At 45.3% G+C, this 24,982-nt stretch overlaps 1 protein-coding gene across 2 annotated transcripts; it reads right to left on the bottom strand.

Annotated features, from left to right (window-relative positions):
• Positions 1-189: 189 nt before the first annotated feature.
• LYRM9 (LYR motif containing 9) lies at positions 190-24,969 on the bottom strand. Of its 2 annotated transcripts, none has more exons than XM_005491964.4 (5): positions 24,753-24,969; positions 14,087-14,159; positions 2,041-2,182; positions 1,353-1,445; positions 190-338 (listed from the first exon to the last, which is right to left on the bottom strand). In XM_005491964.4, the coding sequence occupies exons 2-5, from the start codon at positions 14,089-14,091 to the stop codon at positions 321-323; spliced, it is 258 nt and encodes an 85-aa protein (XP_005492021.1). In that variant the 5' UTR covers positions 14,092-14,159; positions 24,753-24,969; the 3' UTR covers positions 190-320. The 2 variants fall into 2 exon arrangements, with proteins under 2 accessions (XP_005492021.1, XP_005492020.1); XM_005491963.4 differs by lacking the exon at positions 24,753-24,969 and adding an exon at positions 24,198-24,737.
• Between the last annotated feature and the right edge of the window lie 13 nt (positions 24,970-24,982).

Raw genomic sequence — 24,982 nt, 5'->3', positions numbered from 1 at the left:
CCCCAGAGAACCTGCACAACGAGCGTTATCACACACTGCTGGGGTTGAGCCAGGCCTAACAGTATAATGGAATAAGTTACTCAAACGTTAGGCAAGCTTGGGATTTAACATAGAAGTTCACGATTATACAAAGCAATTCACAAAATCAAATTTCTTCAGAAATATTAATTTAGCTTCATGACATCCCAGTGAAATATAAATTATTGTATTTATATTATCCAAGACAAAACTTCAGGCAATAATTCTAATATAGTCTGTGCTTGACTGCAAGTCCTCTAAGGATGTTTACCAATGTCCTCCTTGGTTTCATCGGTCCTCTTCTACTTCTGGTCTTTATACTGAAAAAAAAAAGAATTTTTTTTTGTGGGAAAGGGCACATAACTAAGTAAAAGTTCACACCAACAAGGATTTACAACTCTTCTTCATGATCCACATAAATTTATGTCCATTTTCTTTAAGTTAGATTGAAATTTGGTAGGCTTTCCCTTTGCATTATAAAACAATAAATCAGGCACAGTTATTGACTAGATTGTACCTGCTGGGATTTGGTTACTGCTAAAATATCATAATCTGGGACTAATCTGTGTTTGCTCCTGTAACAATTCTCATTTGGATTTCATGGACTGGCAGAGAGAATGACTTAACAGTCACTTAGTAAATTAAATCACAGATATTTAGAAAGAAAGTTGAACTTTTGACTTGTTTCATTATGCACCGTGTTAGGGTATCACACTCCCCAGCCAGACTGAAATGCCAGGAAGCACAGGTGACTCTCAGCTGTCTGATGGAAACCATTCTCATTCTTTCATGTGAGAAACCAGTCTGACAGCACAGGGGCAGATCCACTGGGTGACAACTGTGCACTGGGGGCCCAGCACCACAGCTTGGCCATTGTGTGGTCTATCCCTGATGTCTGCAGACATGGGCAAGGACCAAGGAAAAGCAACAGTAGTTCTGGAAGTTCATGTAAATTGTCTGAGGATAGATGCTGTTAGGAAAGCAGATGATGCATAGCAAGATGTAGCTTGCAAAATGCTGTATTTTATTTTTTTCTCCTACAACAGTGATACTAGCCACCACTGCTGATAATTAATAGAATTCTACATGGAAACAAAGACTTACACAGAGACCAACCTAAATTGTTATTGGTTCTGAAAAAACCCCACTATTAGTTTATGCTGACTAAGAGAATTTTCAAATAAAAAGTGTCAATCACAGATCCCTCCTGGCTGGGTATTTCCTTTCACCCAGACACTTCAACATCCAGGACAACAATTCGCTATTCAGAACTTGCTTTCCAATGTTTTCTTCTTTGTTCTGAAACCAAAATGCAGACAATCCCAAGCACTTACTTTATTCATCACCCAGTCAGCATCTTCAATGGCTCTTTTAATGATCTGCTGGATTCGCACAGGATCATCTTCATCAGCATGGACTTTGAAACTCTGCAACATTCCAAGTGTCACTGACTTGTCAACACAACAGTTGACAAAATAAAGATAGCATTGAAATCTCAGAAAAATATTTGTTGCAAAAAAACTGGTGGTCTAAAAAGGTAAAACTACACCTTATAACACCTGGCCATATGGAATTTTATGTTAAGTATTCTACTACTTTCATACATCAACAACAAAAACCCCAGAGAACTTCAATTCAGAACAACTGAAATTGTCTGGTATGTTAAAACTAGAAAGAGGACAACAAGTATGATCAAAGGCATGAAATTACTTCCGTATGAAATATAGAATATGAACAGCCAGATGAGATTTACCCGAGTGGGGGGGGGATATATAAATTACTGACATGCAAGCAATAGGTTTCACCATAAAATATGTGTTTATGGAATAAGTAATGACTGATCACTCTCTTGACTAGCAGGATTAGAGATGAAAGCCAAGAAGAATAGGTTTCAGATTCAAAGCAAACAGAAAGAATGGGTCCTGCACTCGCTCCCACTCTAACCCTTAGATGCAGCAAGGTCCCCAGGCTGCAGGAGAGCCGCAGCTCCTGGCTCAGCGGCAGAGCAGCCGCGGGACGCACCTGGCGGATGGCGTGTCGGTAGTGCTGCTGGATGTGCCCCGCGGGCAGGCGGCGGCAGCAGCGCAGCAGGTACCGGTACAGCTGCACCGAGCTGCGCACCAGCTCCGCCTCCGGCAGCGGGGACATGGCCGGGCCCGCGGCTCTGCAACACACAGACAACGAGCACAACACCGTGAGCGCGACCGACAGCACGGAAACAAACCGACAACGGGAACGGCCCGGCAGAAACTCTCCAATAAACCCCAACATGAAATGAATGACAACTTGCTGAGGTTACGGACAGACGCGGGCTGGCTGTCACTGCTCAAGGGAGTAAAGCACAAAGCGCAGAGCTCACTCCAGAGGATCGCTCCAGACTGCCAGTGTGACTTTCGGTGGGTGCCCAAACCTGTATCACACAGTCAGGATCCTTCATGTCCTTCAAACTGCCAGCGCTTTCCTTGAGCATCCCTAGCAGTTCATCCACACGGTGCCTTTTTAGAATGAGGATGCTCATAATGGCTACAAATGGTGCTGGAATTTAACAGCATTTCCTATTTTGTCATTCTGTCAAGAATTTCAAGGCTTCAGATGGAAACAACACAGATAAACAGAGGAGAAGACAGAAAGAAACATTGTTAGGTTTGGAATTTTACATGTATTGGTAATAGCAACAGGAAAAGAACAAATTTACCAAGTTTCACTTCCATAACTGTATTTACATGTCGTAACAGTAAGTCCATCCAAGTCCTATAAAGTGCTAATCAAAGACTGTAAATGCCTTGTCATTTAACAGATGGTTGCCATCTGCAAAGAACTAAATTAACATTTGGAAAAAGGCACTTTTTACATCATTACTCTTAAGAATAGAGATAATAAATAAACAACTGAATAATGAAGTAAGTGCATGCCATTGTTTTAGCACCATTATGATACCTACTCAGTATTTGAAATAATTTTTTCCTCTTTCGTAAGTAATTTAAGTCCTTTAGCCAAATGTATTTCAGAGTACACCACGACAGCTATTACATGCCTGGGCTGTATATTTGCACAGACTCAATCTTGTTGCAGTGGGGAAAATCTCCTCCCTATGCACCTATAAATGCCCATCAGAATGGGATCCAAACACCGCCAAGCTTCAACACATCCCTTTCTTGTTTTCTTCCAATGTTTTTCTCTGTAAAATATCCTTTTCTCTTTGCAGTGAAACCTGGCCATCAACTCCATGCATTTTTGGTTTGGATTCATTTCTCTGTGGCATTCAAGTTGGGGAGGTGATTACACGCCCAACACTCAGCTGAGAGATCCCTGATTCCCCTTCAAGCAGCAGAAAGACAAGCAACTCCAAAATGTGACTCCTAACACAGACTGAATTATTCCCTGTCCTTCTCTCCATGAGAGAGAAGTTTTTATCATCCAAAACAGAAAGCTGGAATATGTAGTTGGATTCAAATTGATCTGTACCCAAATTTAACTTTACACGCATTTTTTGGGCGTGCATTTGGCCGTATATTCTTGGCTGGTAAGAATTTGTATAATTCCACTGACCCTAAGAACCCAACCTGCATTTCACATGTTCCCACTTAATACAGTGAAACATCCCAAAATTCAATACAGATCCCAAAATACACTTTGGGACCACAGCCAATTTGTGAAGTTGTTTCCAGGCTTTGATGTGTAAACTCATCATATGTCACTGTGCTCTAATTAAACCTAAGTGGTGCAATAGATTTCCTGTCACAAATGCAAAGATCCCTCATGTCCAGGGCATGCTTGCTCCAGCACACAGAAAAGCATCCAGATCCCTGACTGTCCAGGGCAGCTTGCTCCAGCACACAGAAAAGCAGCTCTGGGAGAGAGGAAGGAACCAGTCATGGAAACATATGGATATGGAAAGATGAAGCTGATCAATGGAATTGAAAACATTTCACCACAGATAATGAGGAATTTTCCACTGCAGTAATTTTTCATAGGAAAATGATGAGCTGTTGAATTCAAATTGCGTGACAAATACATTTGCACGGATGAATTTTTTTCATCCTTCGCTTTTCATAAAAACTGGACTTTCTAAAAGGTTTGAAGATGGAAATCTTCACCCCATCTATTATCAAGCTTAAATTCCTATGGGGCTCTCATATTCAAATTTAAAAAAACCAAACTACTTGAGTTCCAACAGATTCACAGCTCCAAAAATGCTTCAAATGCTGTGATATGGGCAAGCTTCACAGGGAAGTCTATCACAAAAGATCTATGTTTTTCTTAGGATGTAACTTCATCCATTGAAAACTTCACTGGAAATCTACCACAGCACATGGAAAACTTCATGGCTGTTTTCAAAGTGGCTGTTTAATAACAAATAATCTCATGACTGCCCATTGTTGAGTTCTAAGATGCTGGTGCCCTGTACAAGCACACCTCAACAGGGACCAGACTCTGACAACAGGTGATGCTGCCCTCTGCTCTTGTGCACCCTGATGCACTGGGGAATCTGCACAGCCTCTACTGTGATTTGCCCCTTCCTCAGCACAAAGAGGACAATGAAGCACAGTAAGAATCTGCACTGTTGCCTTTTGTTCTGAAAACATCTCCCCTCGAATCCCACAAATGTTACCAATTTTATCTGCCACGCAAAAACCCTCAACCTCATAAAATCTGGCTATAATCCTGACTAATAATGTAAATCTCCCTCTGATAACTTAAATATCGTGCACAGCACAACAAACAAACTATCTACACCAAGAACTGTTGAGTCAGAAATAAAATAATCCGCTAATTGTGCTTTTCTGGAATGGATGACTGTATAATGTCCTAATCAGAAGGCTGAAATCACATTTGCATTTAGATAAAGCCCTGTTCACAAAGAGACAAGTATAAAAGGAGACACTGAGACTATTGTGGCATTTCTCTGCATTGCATAATCATTTATATTCCTGATAATGATATTCAGATAGTGAAGCAAAGGCTGACCAAAGCCAATTAATCTTCACTGTGCATTAGCAGGTTTGGCAATTGACCCCGTGCACAGCAGAACCCTGATGAAGCTAAGACGACACTATGCCACTGCTTTCAGTTTACCTTTTTTCCCTGCTATTGTGAGTGTTTTTCAAGCAAATCCCCACAGTTCAACAGTCATGATCCCAATCCCTCTGAACTACTTAAACAGCCACCAAAGCTGGGCTCCAGAGACTAGAACTGTTAATTAAAGGACTGCAAGAGTTACCTGAGCTGTTGCTATTTACAGGTTGGCTCCTCCTTCCTGCTCAGCCCTCTCCTTCCCCAGTATACAGGCTAGAGATGTGTTTTACTACTTTGAAGTATTACACCCTTAGAAGTCTTAACTCAGGAATTTATGATTCCCCATCCTCGTCAAACTTCATGATCTCAGGAAAAATAAGAATGCCAAAATAACAAAGAAATTTGAAGCCTTGTGAAACCTCTTTAACCACAAAACATCTTAGTTCATGTTGTGACATCAGTCCAGGAAGGCACCCAAGTGAACTGCTGCTACCCAGAAGGTTCCTCCTCTTTGCTCGCGTGTCCTCCCTTGCAGGTTTCCCAGATTCAGGCCTGTGAGCCCAGCCCCGCGTGCCTGCAGCAGGGCAGAACTCCCCTCACTGCTCGGGCACTGTCACACCTCCCCTCAGTCCCCAGTGGGTCACGGGAGCGCCTGGCACGTCCAGGGCAGCGTGAGGGGCTCTGCTGCCCCAGGCAAAGCAGCCAAGGTCTGTGTGTCCATGCGTCCCGGCCTGCTCACAGCACTGAGAGGCTCAGAGGGCTGGGCAGCCCCGGCTCCCTGCAGCCCCAGCCCTGCTGTGTGGGTGAGCACGGACAATGCTGCAGTCACTTCCAGCAGCCACGTCTCGCTGCCTCTCATTGAGATCGTGCCTCTGATGTGATCGCTTCTGACGAGCCGGGGCCGGCCATTGTTGGGGTTTTGTCCTTTCTAAACACGAGCTGCAGAGTCCCCTTGCATGAGTGATGGCAGCCAGGCCTGTTCACTTCTATTTCTGCTCCTCTGCCCTTTATGCTTTGATTGATGCACAAGGCAGAAGCAATGTCAGGTGGCTCTGCAGAACAATTTGGGGGGCACAGCCCTGCGGTGTAAAGTTTGCTTTACACAGTATTTGTAGAGCACATGAAGAGTTAAGAACTGGAAAATGACAGATCCTGAAGATCTCTTTGTTGACAAGGAATCACCACTGCTTGGACACCCTTCATGCAGTTCTGCAGCATGCGGACCCGGCCTAATGCTATTCAACAATGTCACCAGTTTAAAAATATAAAACATAATAAATTATAAATATAATATAAGTACAAAATATAGAATTGTAATTGATAAAACTTGAGAATGACAGAGAGTGCTAGAGCTGGGCGTAATGGCTACTTGTATAAATTAACCAAAGCCACAGGGCAGATGTCTTACCTTACACTCTGGTTTGGTATCACACAGCACAGACATGCAATACTGCAAATAAAACACTCAGGCTTTTGCAATCCTACACCAATGAGGAAACATGCTGCCCATGCTGAGGCCAGATTACCTTGTTCTGTATAATTAATAAGCATGATCAACTAATTAGAGTAACATTCTTTGGTGCATACTCACTAGTGAGGACAGGAACCTTCCTGGTTTAGGTGCAATTCAAACTTCTCCACTTTTTTCTCCTGAAAATGATTCTCCTGGCTTAAAGGAAATTCTGAAAGGCACAGTCTCAAAAGAACTTTTTTTTCTCAGCTCTGAATTGCTCAGGTCAACTGAACAAAATTAATTTTGTTCACAGCGGCCAAATCTGTACATATTTACCTCTGGGATCATGCTTGAATAAGAATTGAGTTATCAACTTTAGGCCAAAAAATGAATGAACCGCCTGTTCATTCCTTTCTTGTAAATATTGTATTTTGAAACGATCCAATGCTTAGTTCCATTTCAGCAATTGTGATTCTCCCAACTACTTCATGTCAGTTAGTGCAACAGCTTTCTGGCTGAGGTTGTATCACCTTCTGAAACATCCAACTGGGCACCAAATAGGCTGCCACCACTGTTCTTGACAGACAGACACCCAGCTGGCAGCATAAGGCATGGAAGTGCCTTTGAAGGGCAAGACCATGCTGTCAGATTAATGACCACATTAACTCTATGGACTATGGCTCAGACAAGCATGGGAAGAATAGTAAGTCTTACATAAGGTTTTTTAGTGGCTTCTCACTATTCAGGAAGGACTGAAATTGGTTAAAGTTTATTTTACCATTATTCTTTAACACATGCTTACTTTGCTCATGCAATTCAACATCATAATTTTTTCAAGGAAAAGTCAAGACAGTAAAGCAAGGAGCTGTCAGTGCAGAAAGAGCTCTTAGGAAAGTACAAGAATTGCAAACATCCCGCTCAGCTTACAAGGGAATAAACGCTGCGCAGTGTGACCTCTCCTTTTGCTGCTCCCCAGCACATCCCTTCCAGCCCTGGCTGTGCACATAATCCCTGGATGGTGACAATGGGGCGTGTGCCCTGCCCAGGGATCTACACCTCATCCTGGAGTTGTCCTTCCCAGCTCACATTATCCTTCACAGCAGTGTCAGGAACAACTCAATGTCTATCATTCCAAATCCACACCTGCTGAAATTCAGCATCTGCCAATCCTTCACTCTCAATCACAGTAATAATCTGAGCCAACGCCTTTCCTAGCATAAGCCCTGTCTGTGGTGGAATTAAACCACGGATGAATTTGACCCACCACATCCTGAGCAGAATCCACGTTCCTGGAGCAGTGTTTATAAGCAGCAGCATTACAGGACATGTAAGTCTGGGAGCCTTTAGCCTCTTAGGGGGATTGGCCCAGCTCACTAATCAGGGATTGTTTCCATACCAACAGCTAATCAGGGGCAGATTCTGCCATGTCTTCGGGACACTTCTGAGCTCTTAAAGCCACAGCTCAAGTTTCCCCCAAAACTTCACTGTCATTCTCCAAGGCCTAGTCTAACTCAAAGGCAATCCAAGGAAAAGGAAGGTGTGGGCAGTGAGAAGCTCTCACAAGTACGGACATCCCCCAGAACCCCACAGGACATTTGCTCTCAGTGGTACAGGGCTTGCTCTTCACTGATTACACACAACACACCACCTCTATTGAGTAACCACACTAATTTAGAGCTCTACTGAGTAACTGCACTAATTTAGAGCTCTGGCAGAGGTGAAGGGGGTGAGAGAGAACTCTTTTCCCTTTGCATTTATCAATACTCATCTGAGTGAACGAGCATGGCAGGGCAATTCTGAGCGGCAAAAGCATTTGATGGAAATGGAGCTGCCTTAGGTTTCACCCATGATTCTGGTCTGTTTACATTTGGTGAAACCTCAGGAAAAGGGATAAAAGCTTTGGTTCAATTGAAGTCCTGGTGGTAACCTCCAGTGCTAATAATTAACTCAATTATGCTGAATTAATTTGATATAATTATCGGTGATGAAGCAAAGACAGCGACCCAGAGAAACTTTGAGAGACAGGAAGAACAGAAGTCCTAACAATACAAAATACCCTATTAATAGCATATTTTTTCCCTCCAAACTGAGTCAAAGACACAAAATGAGTTCATTACAGTCATCTGGCTTCACTCAACCCTCCAAATTACCCCCGTACCCAGACAAATAGCTGTGAAATCCAGCAAGTGCACTAGAATTACAGCAGGCCCTGACGAATTTGACATAGCACTCAGCACAAGTGTCTGTCCCCATCCAATTACCTAAACAATGAAGATTTAATAATACATTTAAGAGATCCACAATGCTTCTCCTTTAACTGAAGATGTTAATTAAGAACACTTTTCTGTTGTACTGTTGTCAGTTGGGAGGTTTTTTTGAGGAACAATCTGGAGGATGCTGCTTATGGAGTCTTTTCATTTGATCTGCAGTTTTTATCGAGTATTTTCAGACTTATTCAGTTCAAAACAAACGAATCCCAGCTATAAAAACCAAACATCTCTCTTTTTCCTCCCCCATTTAATATTTCTGTGATTTGCTTTGAAAGAGTATTACAGAAATGCCTTCCCTGCTATGAAAATACACACATTTTTACTAAGGGTTTTTTAATGCTTATTGTTTAAAAAGAAAAGAAAATGTCAGTGGAAGCAAAAATCAGATGTGGTTAAGTCTTGGGAGGTGGGTTAAATGACAATGAAATCCAAAGAATTCTATGCCAATTATTGCTGGAAGCAGCACCAGAACGTCTCAAGAGTGTGCCCGGCTGCCTCAGCCTGCAGGAAGCACCCCTGGCCTGTTTCAGGGTCAGACAAAGCCTTCAGCACCCGAGCCCCCCCAGGGCAGAGCACCCGGGCAGGGCACGGCCCCGGGGCTGTCCCTGTCCCTGTCCCCGCACAGCTCACAGCAGGACACAGCCCCAGGGCTGTCCCTGTCCCTGTACAGCTCACAGTAGGGCACGGCCCCAGGGCTGTCCCTGTCCCTGTCCCCGTACAGCTCACAGTAGGACATAGCCCCAGAGCTGTCCCTGTCCCTGTCCACCCCAGTAGGACACGGCCCCAGGGCTGTCCCTGTCCCCCCGTACAGCTCACAGTAGGACACAGCCCCAGGGCTGTCCCTGTCCCCGTACAGCTCACAGTAGGACACAGCCCCAGGGCTGTCCCTGTCCCCGTACAGCTCACAGTAGGACACGGCCCCAGGGCTGTCCCTGTCCCTGTCCCCGTACAGCTCACAGCAGGACACGGCCCCAGGGCTGTCCCTGTCCCTGTACAGCTCACAGTAGGGCACGGCCCCAGGGCTGTCCCTGTCCCTGTCCACCCCAGCAGGACACGGGCCCAGGGCTGTCCCTGTCCCCGTACAGCTCACAGCAGGACACGGCCCCAGGGCTGTCCCTGTCCCTGTCCCCCCGTACAGCTCACAGTAGGGCACGGCCCCAGGGCTGTCCCTGTCCCCCCGCCCCGTGTTCCCCTGCAGGGCACGGCCCCAGGGCTGTCCCTGTCCACCCCGGCAGGGCACGGCCCCGGGGCTGTCCCTGTCCCCGTACAGCTCACAGTAGGGCACGGCCCCAGGGCAGAGCACCCCGGCAGGGCACGGCCCCAGGGCTGTCCCTGTCCCCCCGTACAGCTCACAGTAGGACACAGCCCCAGGGCTGTCCCTGTCCCCGTACAGCTCACAGTAGGACACAGCCCCAGGGCTGTCCCTGTCCCCCCGTACAGCTCACAGTAGGACACGGCCCCAGAGCTGTCCCTGTCCCCCCGTACAGCTCACAGTAGGACACGGCCCCAGAGCTGTCCCTGTCCCCCCGTACAGCTCACAGTAGGACACGGCCCCGGGGCTGTCCCTGTCCCCGTACAGCTCACAGCAGGACACGGCCCCAGAGCTGTCCCTGTCCCCGTACAGCTCACAGCAGGACACGGCCCCAGAGCTGTCCCTGTCCCCGTACAGCTCACAGTAGGACACGGCCCTAGGGCTGTCCCTGTCCCCGTACAGCTCACAGTAGGACACGGCCCCAGGGCTGTCCCTGTCCCCGTACAGCTCACAGCAGGGCACGGCCCCAGGGCTGTCCCTGTCCCCGTACAGCTCACAGTAGGACACGGCCCTAGGGCTGTCCCTGTCCCCGTACAGCTCACAGTAGGACACGGCCCCAGGGCTGTCCCTGTCCCCCCGTACAGCTCACAGTAGGACACGGCCCCAGGGCTGTCCCTGTCCCCGTACAGCTCACAGTAGGACACGGCCCTAGGGCTGTCCCTGTCCCTGTCCACCCCAGCAGGACACGGCCCCAGAGCTGTCCCTGTGTCCCCGTACAGCTCACAGTAGGACACGGCCCCAGGGCTGTCCCTGTCCCCCCTCAGCCCGGCACAGACCCCACACGCTGCAAGTGGGGCTAGAAAGCTCCAGGTGAACTTTCCTTGCTCTCTTCCCCTCCAGGGCCACTGTGTGCACGGATGCAGCACCACGGATAGTCCCTGCCTGTTGCGAGGAATTTAACACCCGCAGCATCACTCTATTTAACGTTTTACAGTCCTGCAGGACCAGCGACATCCAGCCAAGGAGACCTGGGTGCCTTTGCTCTCTGGCTTCAGCCTGAAATGCTGCTTGACTTACCCCTGTCACAATGCTGTAAATACACAAGTTTCCAAGCTTCAACTGCATTTTTATTATCCTTGGTGACAAGAATAAAAATATTACCTCTATCATCACCAATTGCTTCTGAGGAGAGATTCCTAGTGCTTAGATGTAAGAAATGAATAATATTTTTCCAATTTGCTAAGTAGGTGCTGCTCACACGCCCCCAGATCACTTCCTCCCTGAGTTCTGCTGGTTCTCAAACGCAGCTGATCTTTCAGAACTCGATTTAATTGCCACCAGGCTCTGATCAGACTCATCAGTTCAAAGCAAGCTCCATTACATCCATAATTTATGTATTTGATTTCAACAGATCCTTTTGTGCCCAGTACTAAGGGGGCAAAAAGTGTTTTCCATGGGGAAGATGCTAATGTTTTCTTAAAAACAAGTTTAAAAAAATATTATTTCTGTAGAGACACCACATTTTAAAGTGGCATGAGGGATTTTTCAAAGGCTCCAACACTTATCTGGACAGCCACTCAAATTCTGTCTATGCCTCTTTCCTACAATCTCTTTCATTTAGAGAGCTGTTGTTGCTGCATGGGGACACGTCCTGGGGAAGGGCAGGCACAGGCTGGAGAGAGGCACAGCTCCCCCTCCTGCAGCCAGCACACAGGAACGGGCTGGGGGCTCACCCAGCCCAAACGCACCCCGTGCCCATCTGACACCGGGGCGTGTGCGGGAGCCAGGAGCTCAGCAGCCCCTCCTGCCTCCCCCAGAGCTCCCTGTGCCCACCCCAGCCCTGCTCTGCCGTCACAGCCTTCATTTTCCCTTTCATGGATTTTTGCTTGAAAAAGCATCACTGCCTCGATTGTCTATTTTCAGCCTGTATTTAAGAAAACCCTTTGGTTCCATTTGTAGCCACATCCTGTCTCAGCCTCCCCCTCTTTTTGTTCCTAAATATAAGGCTGATGCAATTTGATGTGACATGACAAAATAGCACATTTGCATTGGCAGAAACTTTCTCTCAGCAGCAGTAATTAAAGGGAGTAGATGAGACATTGCTGAAATTGGTGTTTATTTAGCCTGGAAATAAAAGGCTTCAAGATGTCTTGAGAGGGATGTTCAAGTGTGTCACGACCGTGAAACTCATCAATGAGTGCCGCCTTCTACAGGCTTCCTTTCTGACAAAGAAATGGTCACTCAAACAATGTCATTGATTTAAAGAGAGTAAAAACAGAAATCAGAGTTCTGTACACCCTATTCCTAACCAGTGAAAATTATTTCATGTGTTTCTTGGGATTATAAATAGTACCAGGACACTTGTGGTTCCACGTAAGACAAGGCCAGTCAATCTCTAACTTTAGAGCAAAGGCTCTCTCAACATGAGAGGAAAACCAAGATCTCATTGACCGCATTAAGAATTAGGCACTTAAATATCTGAATTTTTGATCTGAGATGAAACAGCAGAGGACAGGTACTCACCTTCACTAACAACACAGACTTTTATTAATTGTCAAAGACAGAAATCCAGGAACAGCAGCCCGAATCCTGTAAGTTCAACAGGATTCACACTACAGATTAAAATTAATCTACAAAACTCATGAAATAATTTACTGTGTCCAGTTTTGCTGAACAGATGCATAGCAAACACCCAACAGGGTCAGGTAATGTCAGCTTTCTGTACTCTGTTCCATTATTGATGACAGCAGTAGAACACAGTAGTGGAAGAAGAGCGATATTTAGAAGTTGTGGGGGTTTTCTTGATATTGAGAAGGTAAATTTAGTTTACTTAATCCATATGAAGAATTCAGGGAAAGGTCTGGTAGCTGTTCCACAGGCCACAGGATTGAGTAGACATAATATGGTTTCAAGTGAAACTTCCTGCTCAGGAGCATCTTCCCTCTCCTTGTGCACACAAGGCTATTCTTTCAAACCCATCTGTGATCAGCTCAAAACCGGCAGCCCACGTTTTGAGCAGGCTCGTTTCCATCCTAACACAGATGGCACCAAGAACAGGGCAGGCCAGAAAAAAATCAGTTTGCATATTATGCTTCAGTTTTTATGGGTCAGATTACCATTCAAAGCCATCAAAATGGCAACCCATATGTGATGTGTCTGCCATCGGAACTGAAGTGATACACCATCAAAATCTTACAGGGCTGGTTAGACAGCATTTGATTAACCATTGACTAAACTCTGATATTTAAAAGTAAAGACAGTTTCCTTCCCAATTATTTTTTCACTCTGACAGACCAATAAAATTGCTTTGGTGAGTCAATAAGGAAAAGCCATTTTGCCATCTTCATCCTTGAACAACTGCATCAGCACGGCTCTCTTGGCAAAGGGAGCTCAGCTTCTATGCCAAATATTCGCTTCCTCCGTGAGCCAGGTGCAGATGTTGGCTATGTCATCTGTTCCAACTTCTTTGTTCTACAAGCCAGAAAATTGTTCCCACAGCTTTGGGGAGAAAATGGGGATCTGAAGAGCTCTTTGCATGCTTTCATTGGTGGAAGAACATCAGATGTTTTAAAGAAACTCTCTCAGAAATAAGAAACGTGTCATTCCCCCACTTGTGACAATTAACCCACAGGAAGCCGTGCCCTATGGATCCCAGAGGGATGCTACAACAAGGTCAAAGCCACGGCATTCTGTTCCCAGCCTCCTCCACATCCTCTGCCTTCCTGCAGTGCCAGCTACAGCCCGTGCCCTGCTCTAGGGAGGGCATTGTCCCAGATGCTCCACACTCTGCTGCCACAGGGACAGGGTTTAAAGTGGGCAGGCCTCTTCTGGGAGAAGTCTATTGAATAGTAAAGGATATTGGAAATGTCCCACTATGTTACCAGGCACCTGGAACTCAACTGCCATGCTGATGGCCAGGGCCACCACCCTGTGGCACACTGCCAATGAGAACATTCTTCATTTACACATTTTTTCAGCCCTCTAGCCTCTCTACATGATATTTTGCTCAATGCTGATACTTCAGCATTGAGCATATTCTCAACCAGATACAAGACACACAATGAAAAATTCACTTACAGCATCCACAGTAGAGGAACTTTAATTATCTTCACAGATTAGGCCCGTCCGAGTCCAGAAATAAGCAAGAGACCTGCAGAGAAGAATCAATTTTCATTATCTGTTTCTCTTCAACTCGCTACTTGAAGTGCCATTAATAAAGAAGTGCTGAGAAGCCCATCCACAGCTCAATTTATCCCTATGGGAGCTTTCACTTTTTTCTGACCAGTTACATCAGACAGAAATGTATGGCTTTAACATGAACAGGCTGTTGCTTTCAGTCATCTACTCTGAAAAGCTTAAAAAAATATACCCTACAAAAAGATTTAAGTAGAGAGAAATTCTAACTGAGGAGAACTGACCCTTCCATATTTCCTGGTAAGAGTTGCTGGAGGTAAGAAAGCATTTACCTCCTTTAAAGAGGTAAACCTCACACTCGGAACTCTGTACAATGACATAATAATTACAGTATTCTGCTTACAAAAAACTGCTTTGGACCAGGCAACAACAGACTGCACACAAGAAACTGCTTTTTCTCAAATACTCGACTGTACAGTGAGTAAAGCAAAGCAACTCATTCTCTAAAGCCAACACTAATTTGTTTATTCAGAACCTCTCCTAAGTTTGTTGAAGTCAAGCAAACAGATTTTTCTGGCTATGCAAAGACATCTGGATCAGGTTTTATCTCAGATCCTGTCACAGAGATTTTCAAAAACTACTTAAAACAAAAGTCCTGGAAGATAACAACTACAGAGACTCTGAACTGATGTGTTTTGCCTCCCTTTGAAAGACAAGAGTCTTTGAAAAATCTAAGGCAAAACTCTCAAGCACATTTACAAACACATGGATCAAAGACAGCTGTTGCCACAGATGATTCTTTTCCCCCCAAGTATTTAATAGTAGCACAACTTGGTGACATATGATGATTGACAACAGCTTGGGATGTTCAAGTTTTGGTATCTAATGCCAGCACTTATATTTGCCCTCTGAAGGCCATATCAAGATGCTCACAGGCAGACTTACTGTAATAGGCAATGTGAAACAAGAACCCAGAACAGATTCAACTTTAAAAGCTCATCCTGAGCCCACTGACACTTCCTAGCTCTGGTACAAGAACTAAACACCTTATTTTCATCCATCACCTAAATTTTCCTTTGTGAGAGCAGAGGACCTCTGATAAAGATCCTGGCTGAGTGCTGCAGAAAACATTGTTAATTAGCACTTAGCAGATACACCTGCAGTTACTATCCCACCAGGACATTCACCACGCCCTTTCAGAAGTGCAGTCCTCCTCTGTTAACTCATAGCCAATGTAATACCCAGAGAGCAACACAATTAACTTCTCCTTAGGCTGATATTCAAACCAGCAGTTACTTCTATAATTCACTTAGCAGAGCATCAAGCACCTGGGCTCAGAAAGCTTTCCAAACCTACTCAAATACACCCAGCTGAGCTTTGGGAACACAACAAAACAGTAGCTCTGTTTCATTGCTCAGTGATAAACAGTGCTTAAGGTCTGACTTGAATTTCCACTTTGGAAGTGTCTTTTAAAGAAAAGTTCATGTCAAACTTGAGGTTCCTTTGTGCTGCCAAAATGTGTAAAGAGCACTGATGTAAATGTGAATTACACTCTTGACACAGTTACTAACTGGTATAAGTTAGTTAAAGCCAATAATCTCCAACTTGCTGCCCTATTTTTATCTACTAAAAGCCCAGTGCCTTCTTGTGATCCTCCAGTGCAAAGCTGACCTGCACTCAATCCCTTCTTTGCATCAGACTGGAGACAAGATTCCTGCATCTTCATATGCCACCTCCAAACAGCTGCAGCCTGGAACAATGCCTGCATGATAATGCTGATTTTATATAACCTTTAGAAACAGATAATAAAATTCTAGTGTGCCTCTAAAACATGTTTGAGAAAAACAGGCTTACTTTCCATGCACAGACATACTTCCAAGCAAAACTTGGGAGCCCGCGTTCATTCCTGTCTATGAGGGAGCAACAATATTGCTGTTCAATTTCTTATTTATCCTGTATCATACATGCTCGCCATATCCAAAAGGAATAAAGAAATGTGATCTGTAAAGTCTTTACACTTTAATAAAGTCATTGGTAATAGTGTACTGAAGGTAAACAGGTATAAGTCTGCTGTTTCTAGCATGCTAAAACTTATTTATCCATTTGTCTTTATGGAAATTTGTTTCAGTGGGCAAAGATCAAAGCCACACACACATTATTTTTCAGAGGGCTGCCAATGTTTGTTCATGGAATGATGAATCCCGTTTATTGCGTTACAGCCCTGTCTCTGTAAGCCACAACTCTGCTTCCCACTGCTGTGAGAACAGGAGCAGGAGCAGAATCAACTGCCCTGCTCACACCTCTCCTCCCCAGCAAGTGGTCAGCTCCAACTGGGAGAAACATTTCCATAACAGTCTGACCAGACTTCTCCCTCGTTTGTTTGCAATGAAAGAGTTAATATCTGTGACCCAAATATGGAGACCCATTTTAAACTTGCTGAAAATTGCTTTTTAATCCTAGCTCTCGAGGATTTCCTTTGAAACCATCTGCCATGCACGCTGGGTACTCTTTTCTGTATATATGCAGGATTACTATAATATGGATTCTTTTGTGTAACTTAATACATTTCAGCATATTAAAAAATTAGTTGAAATTTCCATTCTTTTCTGATTTCAAGTGCCACAAAAATGACTGTAGAAGTCAAAACCACTGACAAAGCCAGCACCCATATTTATCTTATTTACAGCAGTATTTACCTTGCAATTCTAACACTTAGTCACTCTGACACGGGCTGGGTTTAAGGAATAGTTTTGAGTTATTAATATAACTAACGCACATGCTTCAAATCAAGTTCAAGAATTTTGCTGGATAGAAATGGATTTAATCATGTGCTTTACCATGCTTAAATTTCTCGTGCTTACTTTCAAGTATGGAAGACCAAACATCATAATTATTAGAGATCAGAAAATATTTCCTGATATTATTTCAAATCTATTGCCCAGCTTTTTCTATTTTCTTGCTACAAACCTTGATGCAATTGCATTTTTATAGTACATATGCTGAAGAGAAATAAAACCATCACACTTGTAAATAAACTGAATTTTAAGATTGGCACATGCAACTATGTATATTTTAGCAAATATCCAAAATTTAAACCAAAGAAAGTGTATTGCTTACTATCACAATAATCACAGCCAGAGTGATTGAAAATAGCAAACATTCAGCAAGCTAGATTTACAATCAATTTATTGAATCAGCCTATAAAGGAAAAAAAAAATCTAAATCCCAGCACAATTATCAAGCATCTTCAGAGTGAAATACTTTTTAAAAAAATGTGATTTCCCTGCAAATATTCTGAGAATAGAAAATAAGGACAATTATTTGCATGGGTTTAATCACATAATGTGATATTTCAGGAGGCAGACAGCCGACAGCCTGTGAACTTCTTTGTTCCACATAAACACATCTCAGAGCACCAAACCTGTGCCTGGGCTCCTGAGCAGCCCCGGGTCCTCGCTCACATGATTCATTTCACAGCCACTCACCCAAGAGCTAATGCAGGCGAGCGGCAATGCAGAATCCCCCTCCAAACCAGAGGGAGGATCCTGTTCCCTTTGATGCCTTTTCCCTGGAAAGGAGCTGTTAGATGGGATAAAAATATACAGGATAGATCTACACATGCAGATGTTGGGAGAATATAGAGAGGAAAAAACAAGCAAATCATTTTGTTTCAGCAGTAACAGATGTTGAAGCATCATCCTGCAGACATGTTACTTTTAATACAATACTGCTCATAAAGTGAGGGGGGAGGACAGAATCAATGCCCAATTACCCAGTTTTTTCAGGGTTTCCATTTTAATGAGCTTCCTGGATGATTCTGTCCTTTTAATTTTCCTCTTCTAATAATCCTATCAAATTAGTTTTGTCTAAAACATCAGCAAAAAGAAAATCAGCTGTCTAACAAAATCCTAAAATTGCTGGTAGCAGGTTCTTAAAAATGACACATTATACATCATTTACTTGTGTATAAATGCAGAGCAATTCCCAAGATCCTACAGCATTGCTGGGATTAGACTTGAGTGACTGAAAACAGCCTCATGTCCCGACACATCTGCTAATGGCAAACGGATAGAAACAGACTAACAGTGCAATGGCATTTGCAGATAGATCAGTGCTGAAAAAACAACCAAATGCAGAACAAATAGATTAAAGCCACCTTTCTGTGGCTAAGGGAGGGATTAGGGGAAGCCTGGCCTGCATTCCAGCTGCAGACTAACCTGCTTTCCTGCCAGACTGCATCTGCCACTCCCGTTACCAACAGTGGCAGTGACTTCCCACCTGCCACCTGGCCATGCGAGGAGCTGGAGACACCAGGGGTGGCCATGGAGCCGCAGCCAGAGAGCTCCCAGAGCCCCCATCCCCTGAATGCAGCAGGCAGCAGAGCCCAGCACAGCCCCGCACGCCCTCGCAGTGAACAGCGCCCGGCCTCGCCGCCAAGGACAGGGCGGGCACGAGCAAGGGCTCCAGTGATGGCACCCACAACCTCTGAACAAAAAACATCAAGACAAACCCCCAACAGCCATCAATGTTTACTGAGCAGCTTCCTTACGACCCACTGGTCCCCCAATACCACAGGAATTAGTGATGCAGAACTAATTGATACAAATCTCCTGAGGGGAGAATTGCTGCTGGTTATCTCAAGATGAGAAATTTAGTCCAGAAGGATAAATTGGACAGACAGCTGAAAAGCTTTAGTTCTCCTGGTAGGAAAGGAATTGATCTGGTAAAGAAAGCCCTTAAAGCCATATTATCATGTCAAAAAAACAGGACTAGGAAAAATATTAAGAGTCTTAAGACAACTGAGAAACCTCTGAAAACTATGTTTGTATGAGTACAGCTAATTATTCCCACCTTCACACAAAAGATGAAAAACTGAAGATGTCAAAATTTTAACATTTCTCCTAGTTAAACTTATGTTATGAATATAATTATGAAATTGCTATAAAAATCCCTGTTCTTCAATTAGTGATTTAATTTTTGCATCTAGTATTTTTATTTATCAATTCCCCTTCCACCAAGTTGAAGAAAAATAGAAGTATTCAGATATTCACAGGCATGTCAAAGATTCTATTCATGATTCTGGCAAAAGGTTGTATCAGACTTTTTCTGGATTAACTTTACTGCCCAAACCCTCAATTCCATTAATTACATCAACAATTTTTTCGATAAACAAAATAACAACAGTTCATGTGCATGTCACATGTGCAGCCCACATTTTTTGCTCTGAAGTGCACATATTCAAGATATACTTTCTTAAAAACATCAGATTTCAATGACAGGATTACAAAGCAACAACACAACAATGAATTCTCAAAATGCACCTGCAACCCGTGGAGCATTGGCTCATCAAGTCGTGGGACTGCGCTGTACTCAGGGACAATGGGACATCAGCCCAGCAGCTCACGCCATCCCTGCTGCTGGGCCCAACACTCTCCTCAGGCTGTCAGGGAACCAAACACCCCAAACTAGCTGAGGGTGGAAAAATCTCAGCAAGAGCTCCCAAACTAACCAAATTCTCCATGTACAACCAATGCCTCGTTTCTGTCTGACCACAGAGACAGAGCTTCCATCACCTGAACCAGTGACTCCAAAGTTCCATGGAAGGGAAGATTTCCAAAGCTGCCATCTTCCTTGGACAGCAGGTTTGAATTGAGACAGGAACTGCAGTGCATGGTGTGACTCAGTGCTGAGTTCAGCCTATCCAGGCTGTGGCACATCCCACCAGCTGAGAATCTCTGCTCTCCACAGGGGCCACAGCCACCCTGAACCTTAGACAGGGTAATTCAGAGCACCTCTACTCAACTTGTGGCTCGGCATTGTTTCAGTTACCAGTTTACCCCAGAAACAGTGGATCATGGAGAACAAGGTCAGTTAACATGGGACATATTTAAATAAGCAGCAAACAGCAATGCAACTCTTGGAAAAAACATAAATGTACCATCACACAGAGATTAAAATCATGCATTGCTTTTTGCCTGGAGAGGAGGAAAAGGAAGTAGCCTGCTTCTCTCCCCTCTCCAAAGCCCATCATTTAGGGATGCTGCTCGCACAAGGACAAGTGCCTTGTGGTGATGCTTTCAATTCTGCACCTTCTAGGGAAGATAACACACTGTGGAGCTATTTTAAGAACATCTCATTCACAAAGGTCTCCAATTCCGTCTTCAGAGACAGAGACGATTTTCTTGCTGCTTCAACATCTTTACTGGCTTGACATTTGCTTCAGAGGGAATTCATTTGCTGTTCCAACATCAGAATGGAGCAAGAGCAGCTGCCAGGAGAGGGATAAAAGGAAACACTGTCGACAAAGAGCAGCAGGGTCATTTCTGGTGCAAAGAAATATAGAACAGAGAGAACCACAGAACTGACACTTTCTCCAGAAAGCAGCAGGGGATAAAGATGTCCCCTCTGCCTCCTGCAACTGGTGTTTGGGAAGGGACTAAACAATCAGGCTTAAGTTTGTAAATGACTAATTATTACAAACCAACTGTAAGCCCCTGAGCATTCCCAGGTAAAGCCAAGTTCATGCTTAAATGTTGCAGTCAGCAAAGAACTCAGCAAGTCCTTCAGAACTCTCAAAAGAAAACACTTCTGGCTAGAAAGCTCTGCAGAGCACAAGCTCAGTGTTTAGGAGGTGACATTTTTGGGATGATTTCAAGCTGCAGTGCCAATCTTGACCATCATGTCTGTAGATGGAGCACACTGGACAGACTTGGGGCAGGGCTGTGACCCCACCACAAAAAACTGCTCAGCAAGAGCCAGAGGGGCTGATGGGCCAGGGAGGCAACAGAAGTACCTGCAGAGTCTGATATCCAACATCAGGGAGAAGCTCAATCTTGGATGACAGCATCTGTCACTCACACCAGCTGTCCCCATCCCAGGCACATCATGCTGCCCTGCTGCAGGAAGCACCATGCCATCATTTCACTGCTGCCCAAGGCAGTGCCACATTCCCCAGTGCTGCTCCAAAGAGTCACCCTGCCTGTTGGCCTGGCTGCCAGCCTCACCAGGGGTCACCTGCTCGGTTGGATCACTCCATTCTTTTCCCTCTATCTTATTAAAATGTTGCCCTGAGTAGGGCAAGGATTTGTCTCTCATTCACAAGACAAGCAGATCCTGCCCTCCTCCTAGATGAAGGAATATTACCATCCTTTCAAAAGTTAGGAGAACCAAAGCTACACAAGCAAATGCTACCAAAGCTAAACCAAAATATTCCTTCCCCTGCTCCTCTCTGAATTTCATTAATGGAGGAATTTATTATTTTCCAGTTTCACGGATAAAAGTTTTTAAAGACAAAAACTCTGGAAAATTATTCCTTGCAAAGAAAAGGGCTAATGTACTTGATTAACAGCAATTTTAATCCCATGATATTTCGTGTATATGCTTATTCTGTTGCACGTTAGGATCACAGTTTATTTGGAGCATGGTATTTATCTGACTAACCAAAGCTGCTCAGATTCACAGGCATGAGCACCATGTTTCTGACACCTTAAGGGCTCCAGCATCAGGATTTATGAATTAAATATTTCCAGGGTGTTACAGAACACTGAGGACTGTATCTGCAGTGTTATATCAGGGTATGTGTGGGCTTGTCAAACACCCACATGATAAATTATCAATAGTGCAGCTCAGAGCACCCCTTTTGTGGATCAGAGACAAATCTGTGCATTTTATTATGCTTTGTTCCACTTAATGTTATTTATTTCTGCATTAAAGGTTCACAAAACCCCTACATGCCTAAATGCTGAAGGATATTCATCCACAACATACGATCAAAAGACTTATTCTAATATTTCAAGTCCTGTTTTCACAGTTACGTCACGTGGGATAAGAAAAAAATGCTGACAAGTTATGTCTGGAACTGGACAATTACATTTTATATTGTTCAAGATGATACAATCTTTTGTGTAGAATTTTAAGGTTAAAACACTGCTGAGGAGCATTAAAGAAACAGGACTAGCTGATTACAAAGTGTCTACCAGAGCACTGTCAAAGAGATTATACCCCTGCAAACCAAGTGTCAAATCCCGGAGGAAAATAAATCTCTCAAGAGTCAGAAAAGACTAAACTTGAAGCTGTGGATTTTAAAAAATGAACAAGTGTGAGCCCAGTGTTTCTGACGCACAGTACTGACTTCTACATGCAGTAACAGACCTCTGCTGAGGAAACAAAGGGTCTATTAGGCGAGCACTTTGCAAGTTTCGTGTTTTCTTTACAACCCTTCTGTTTTTTCCTTACACGTACTTCCCTGTGAATCAACTTGACCTTGTCCTCCTTAACCTTCAGAGCATGAGCAGTCTAAAAGCAGCTGAACGGAGAGCTCTTAAGTTTCAGTGTGACAGAGGCCAGGGACACCAGCTGAAGGCGTTTGTGAACGCAGTGTGCAAGGCAGATACACCGGGCAGGGTGGGCCACCCAGCGTGGCACCTGACAGAACTCCATCTGGGCACCAAGATAAGGGCATCCCTCACCAGGCCTCACCTCGCTGAGCGGGGCTGCTGCAGCTGCCAAGGGCAAACACAACAACGCGGCTGCAGCATTCAGTGCATCTGAAATCAACACAGTGGGTCCCAGATTTTACCAACACTTCCCAGATGGAAGCTGGGGAGTGCAGTTTGGAGTGATCTGGTCAAGGACTGTCAGGAAACACGTGCCAGTGCCAGGACTGCAAACCCTGCACTGCTGCTGCTGAGAATCCACCAACATGACAGCATCTAACAACACTTTCAGGGTACTTCTAAGGCAAGACACTTCTTTACCCAGTAAAGTACCTGACTGAACAAACAGTTAAGGTGACACTGTGTGCTCAGACTTGAATAATGGCACTGAGACACTGACCTGCAAATACTCTGAGAACCCAGCTTCCCATACAAGGATTATTAGGCCACTGCTCCCTTTTACTACTTGAAAAGGTTTTGAAGAAGAGAAAAGTCCATAATGAAAACGTGTGGGAGAGTTTTAAAAGCCTTCCAGTCCTGCCAACACAGCCCTATGCCCTTTTGTACCCACTTCCTTCATTCTCCCCCACACCACACCCCCAGAGCCCAAGGGGAAGCAGAAACCAGGAGAACCCTTGGGGTGCGCTGTATTCAGACCCAGCTTGTTATCAGCTCCCACAGAAACCTCAACCAGACAGCTACAAATGTGAGTGCTAAATAAGTATTCTGTCTCCTCTTCCAACAGGTGACATAAAATGGCTGTAAACCAAAATTTCCTTTTTTTTTTTTTTCTTAAGTATGGTCTCTGTTTTTAAAATGGTGACATGACAGCAAAACTCTGATATAATTCCAGACTGGACTATTAGTAACCGTATTTCCAAATGCAACAGGGATAGGTTTAAGGAACCCATCTTCAGTCCTGCAAGACTTGTCTTGATTATATTCTTGTAAAGCAGGCAAAAATTACCAAAGCCCATTGTTATAAAGTATCCCCAAGGTATCAAACCCATCCTTGCAAATATTTTGCACTGAGGTTTTGGGAATCACAACAGGCTGTCACATTTATATTCTCTCTTCCTCCTCCTGCAGAGGAACCCGATGCTGTCCAGTTTTCAGAGACAAACAGAAAGGACAGGGGACAGGACTGCACCTTCGGGGACCTGCTGGTAACACCACAGCACTGCGGCTGTCCTGGCACAGCTCTGCTGGGCTCTTTTCTGCCCAGACAGGAGCCGGGGGCAGCAAACGAGAGGCTGTCAGCTCGCTCCCAGCACAGCACCAGCAGATCCCCCCTCAGTCCCTGACTGCCTCTGAATCGCTCCGTTCAGTTACCTGAAGGAACCTCTTTATCACCCTCACGGTAATTTAACTCTACCACCATGGGAAAGGCTCCAGTAACCTGGGAGAGTTTTTCTGAGGTAAAACTATTAATCAGATAGGATTAATATTCACATGAGAAAATGGAAGGTGTTAAAACTGTCGCGTTTTTACCCACTTCTGCGTTTTAGGGAACACTGATGCCTTACGCAAAGACACTGCAGTTCCCAAGCATGCAGATTCATAACGTGAGGGAACTAGAACAACAACCAAAGACTATTTCGGTCCTGGTTAACACGTACCTCGCAGTGTGAACACCCTGAGCGTGTTCTGAGCACACTGAAGGGAGCCTCGCAGGGACTGCCTCGGGCAATGGGCCACGGCCTCGCTGCTGAGAGCATCTACACCCTCATTAGCGCTTTATTCCCTGTCCTGCCAAGGGGAGCTCACGCGCGCCGTGACAAGGTGCCACCAGCGGCTGCCACAGCCCAGGGGCCCCGCTGCCCGCCCCGCATTCGCCGCTCTCCGGTCCTCAGAGACTCGAAAAACAGGCCCCAAAGCCCCACAGACCCTCACACCCTTCGCGGGCAGCCCCCGTCGGTCCCCGTGCTGCGGCACCGGCTCCGGCGGGACGGAGCGGGCTCGGCCCGCAGCCAGCGGGACCTGAGGGCACCGTGACCCGGGCGGGAGCAGCGAGGGCACAGAGGAGCCGCTGGCGGGCACCGGGACGGGGCAGTCGGAGGGCACCAGGCCGGCGGAACCCGGCGGGACCCGCAGCCCGCCCTCACAGCGACTCGCGCCCGCTTCCCGCCGCCCCCTCAGCGCCCACAGTGACCCCGCGCGCGCCGCGTCCTCACCTCACCCCGCCCCGGGCCGCTATTGGCCCCGTCCGCCGCCCGTCAGCATAGCTCCTCCGCCCATTGGCCGCTTGCCGCCTGTGGGCGGGCACAACGGCCGCTTCCTCATCCGTCACGCGGCGCCGTGCTCCGTGATTTGTGGAGCGGCGGCTCCTTCACCGCCCACCAGCTCCGATCACTGGTGAGGAGAGCCGTCGGTCTCGCAGCCGCCCCGCCTCCCAGTGCCATTG

Source organism: Zonotrichia albicollis, chromosome 22, assembly GCF_047830755.1.
Source record: "Zonotrichia albicollis isolate bZonAlb1 chromosome 22, bZonAlb1.hap1, whole genome shotgun sequence".
In the NCBI taxonomy this organism is placed as follows: Eukaryota; Metazoa; Chordata; class Aves; order Passeriformes; family Passerellidae; genus Zonotrichia; species Zonotrichia albicollis.
This window is presented reverse-complemented; position numbering and strand designations above follow the sequence as displayed.

Coding starts and splice junctions, on each gene's coding strand:
- LYRM9 (XM_005491964.4), bottom strand. Junction 1,446..2,040: donor ACCGACACGCCATCCGCCAG/GTGCGTCCCGCG, acceptor GGAATGTTGCAG/AGTTTCAAAGTCCATGCTGA.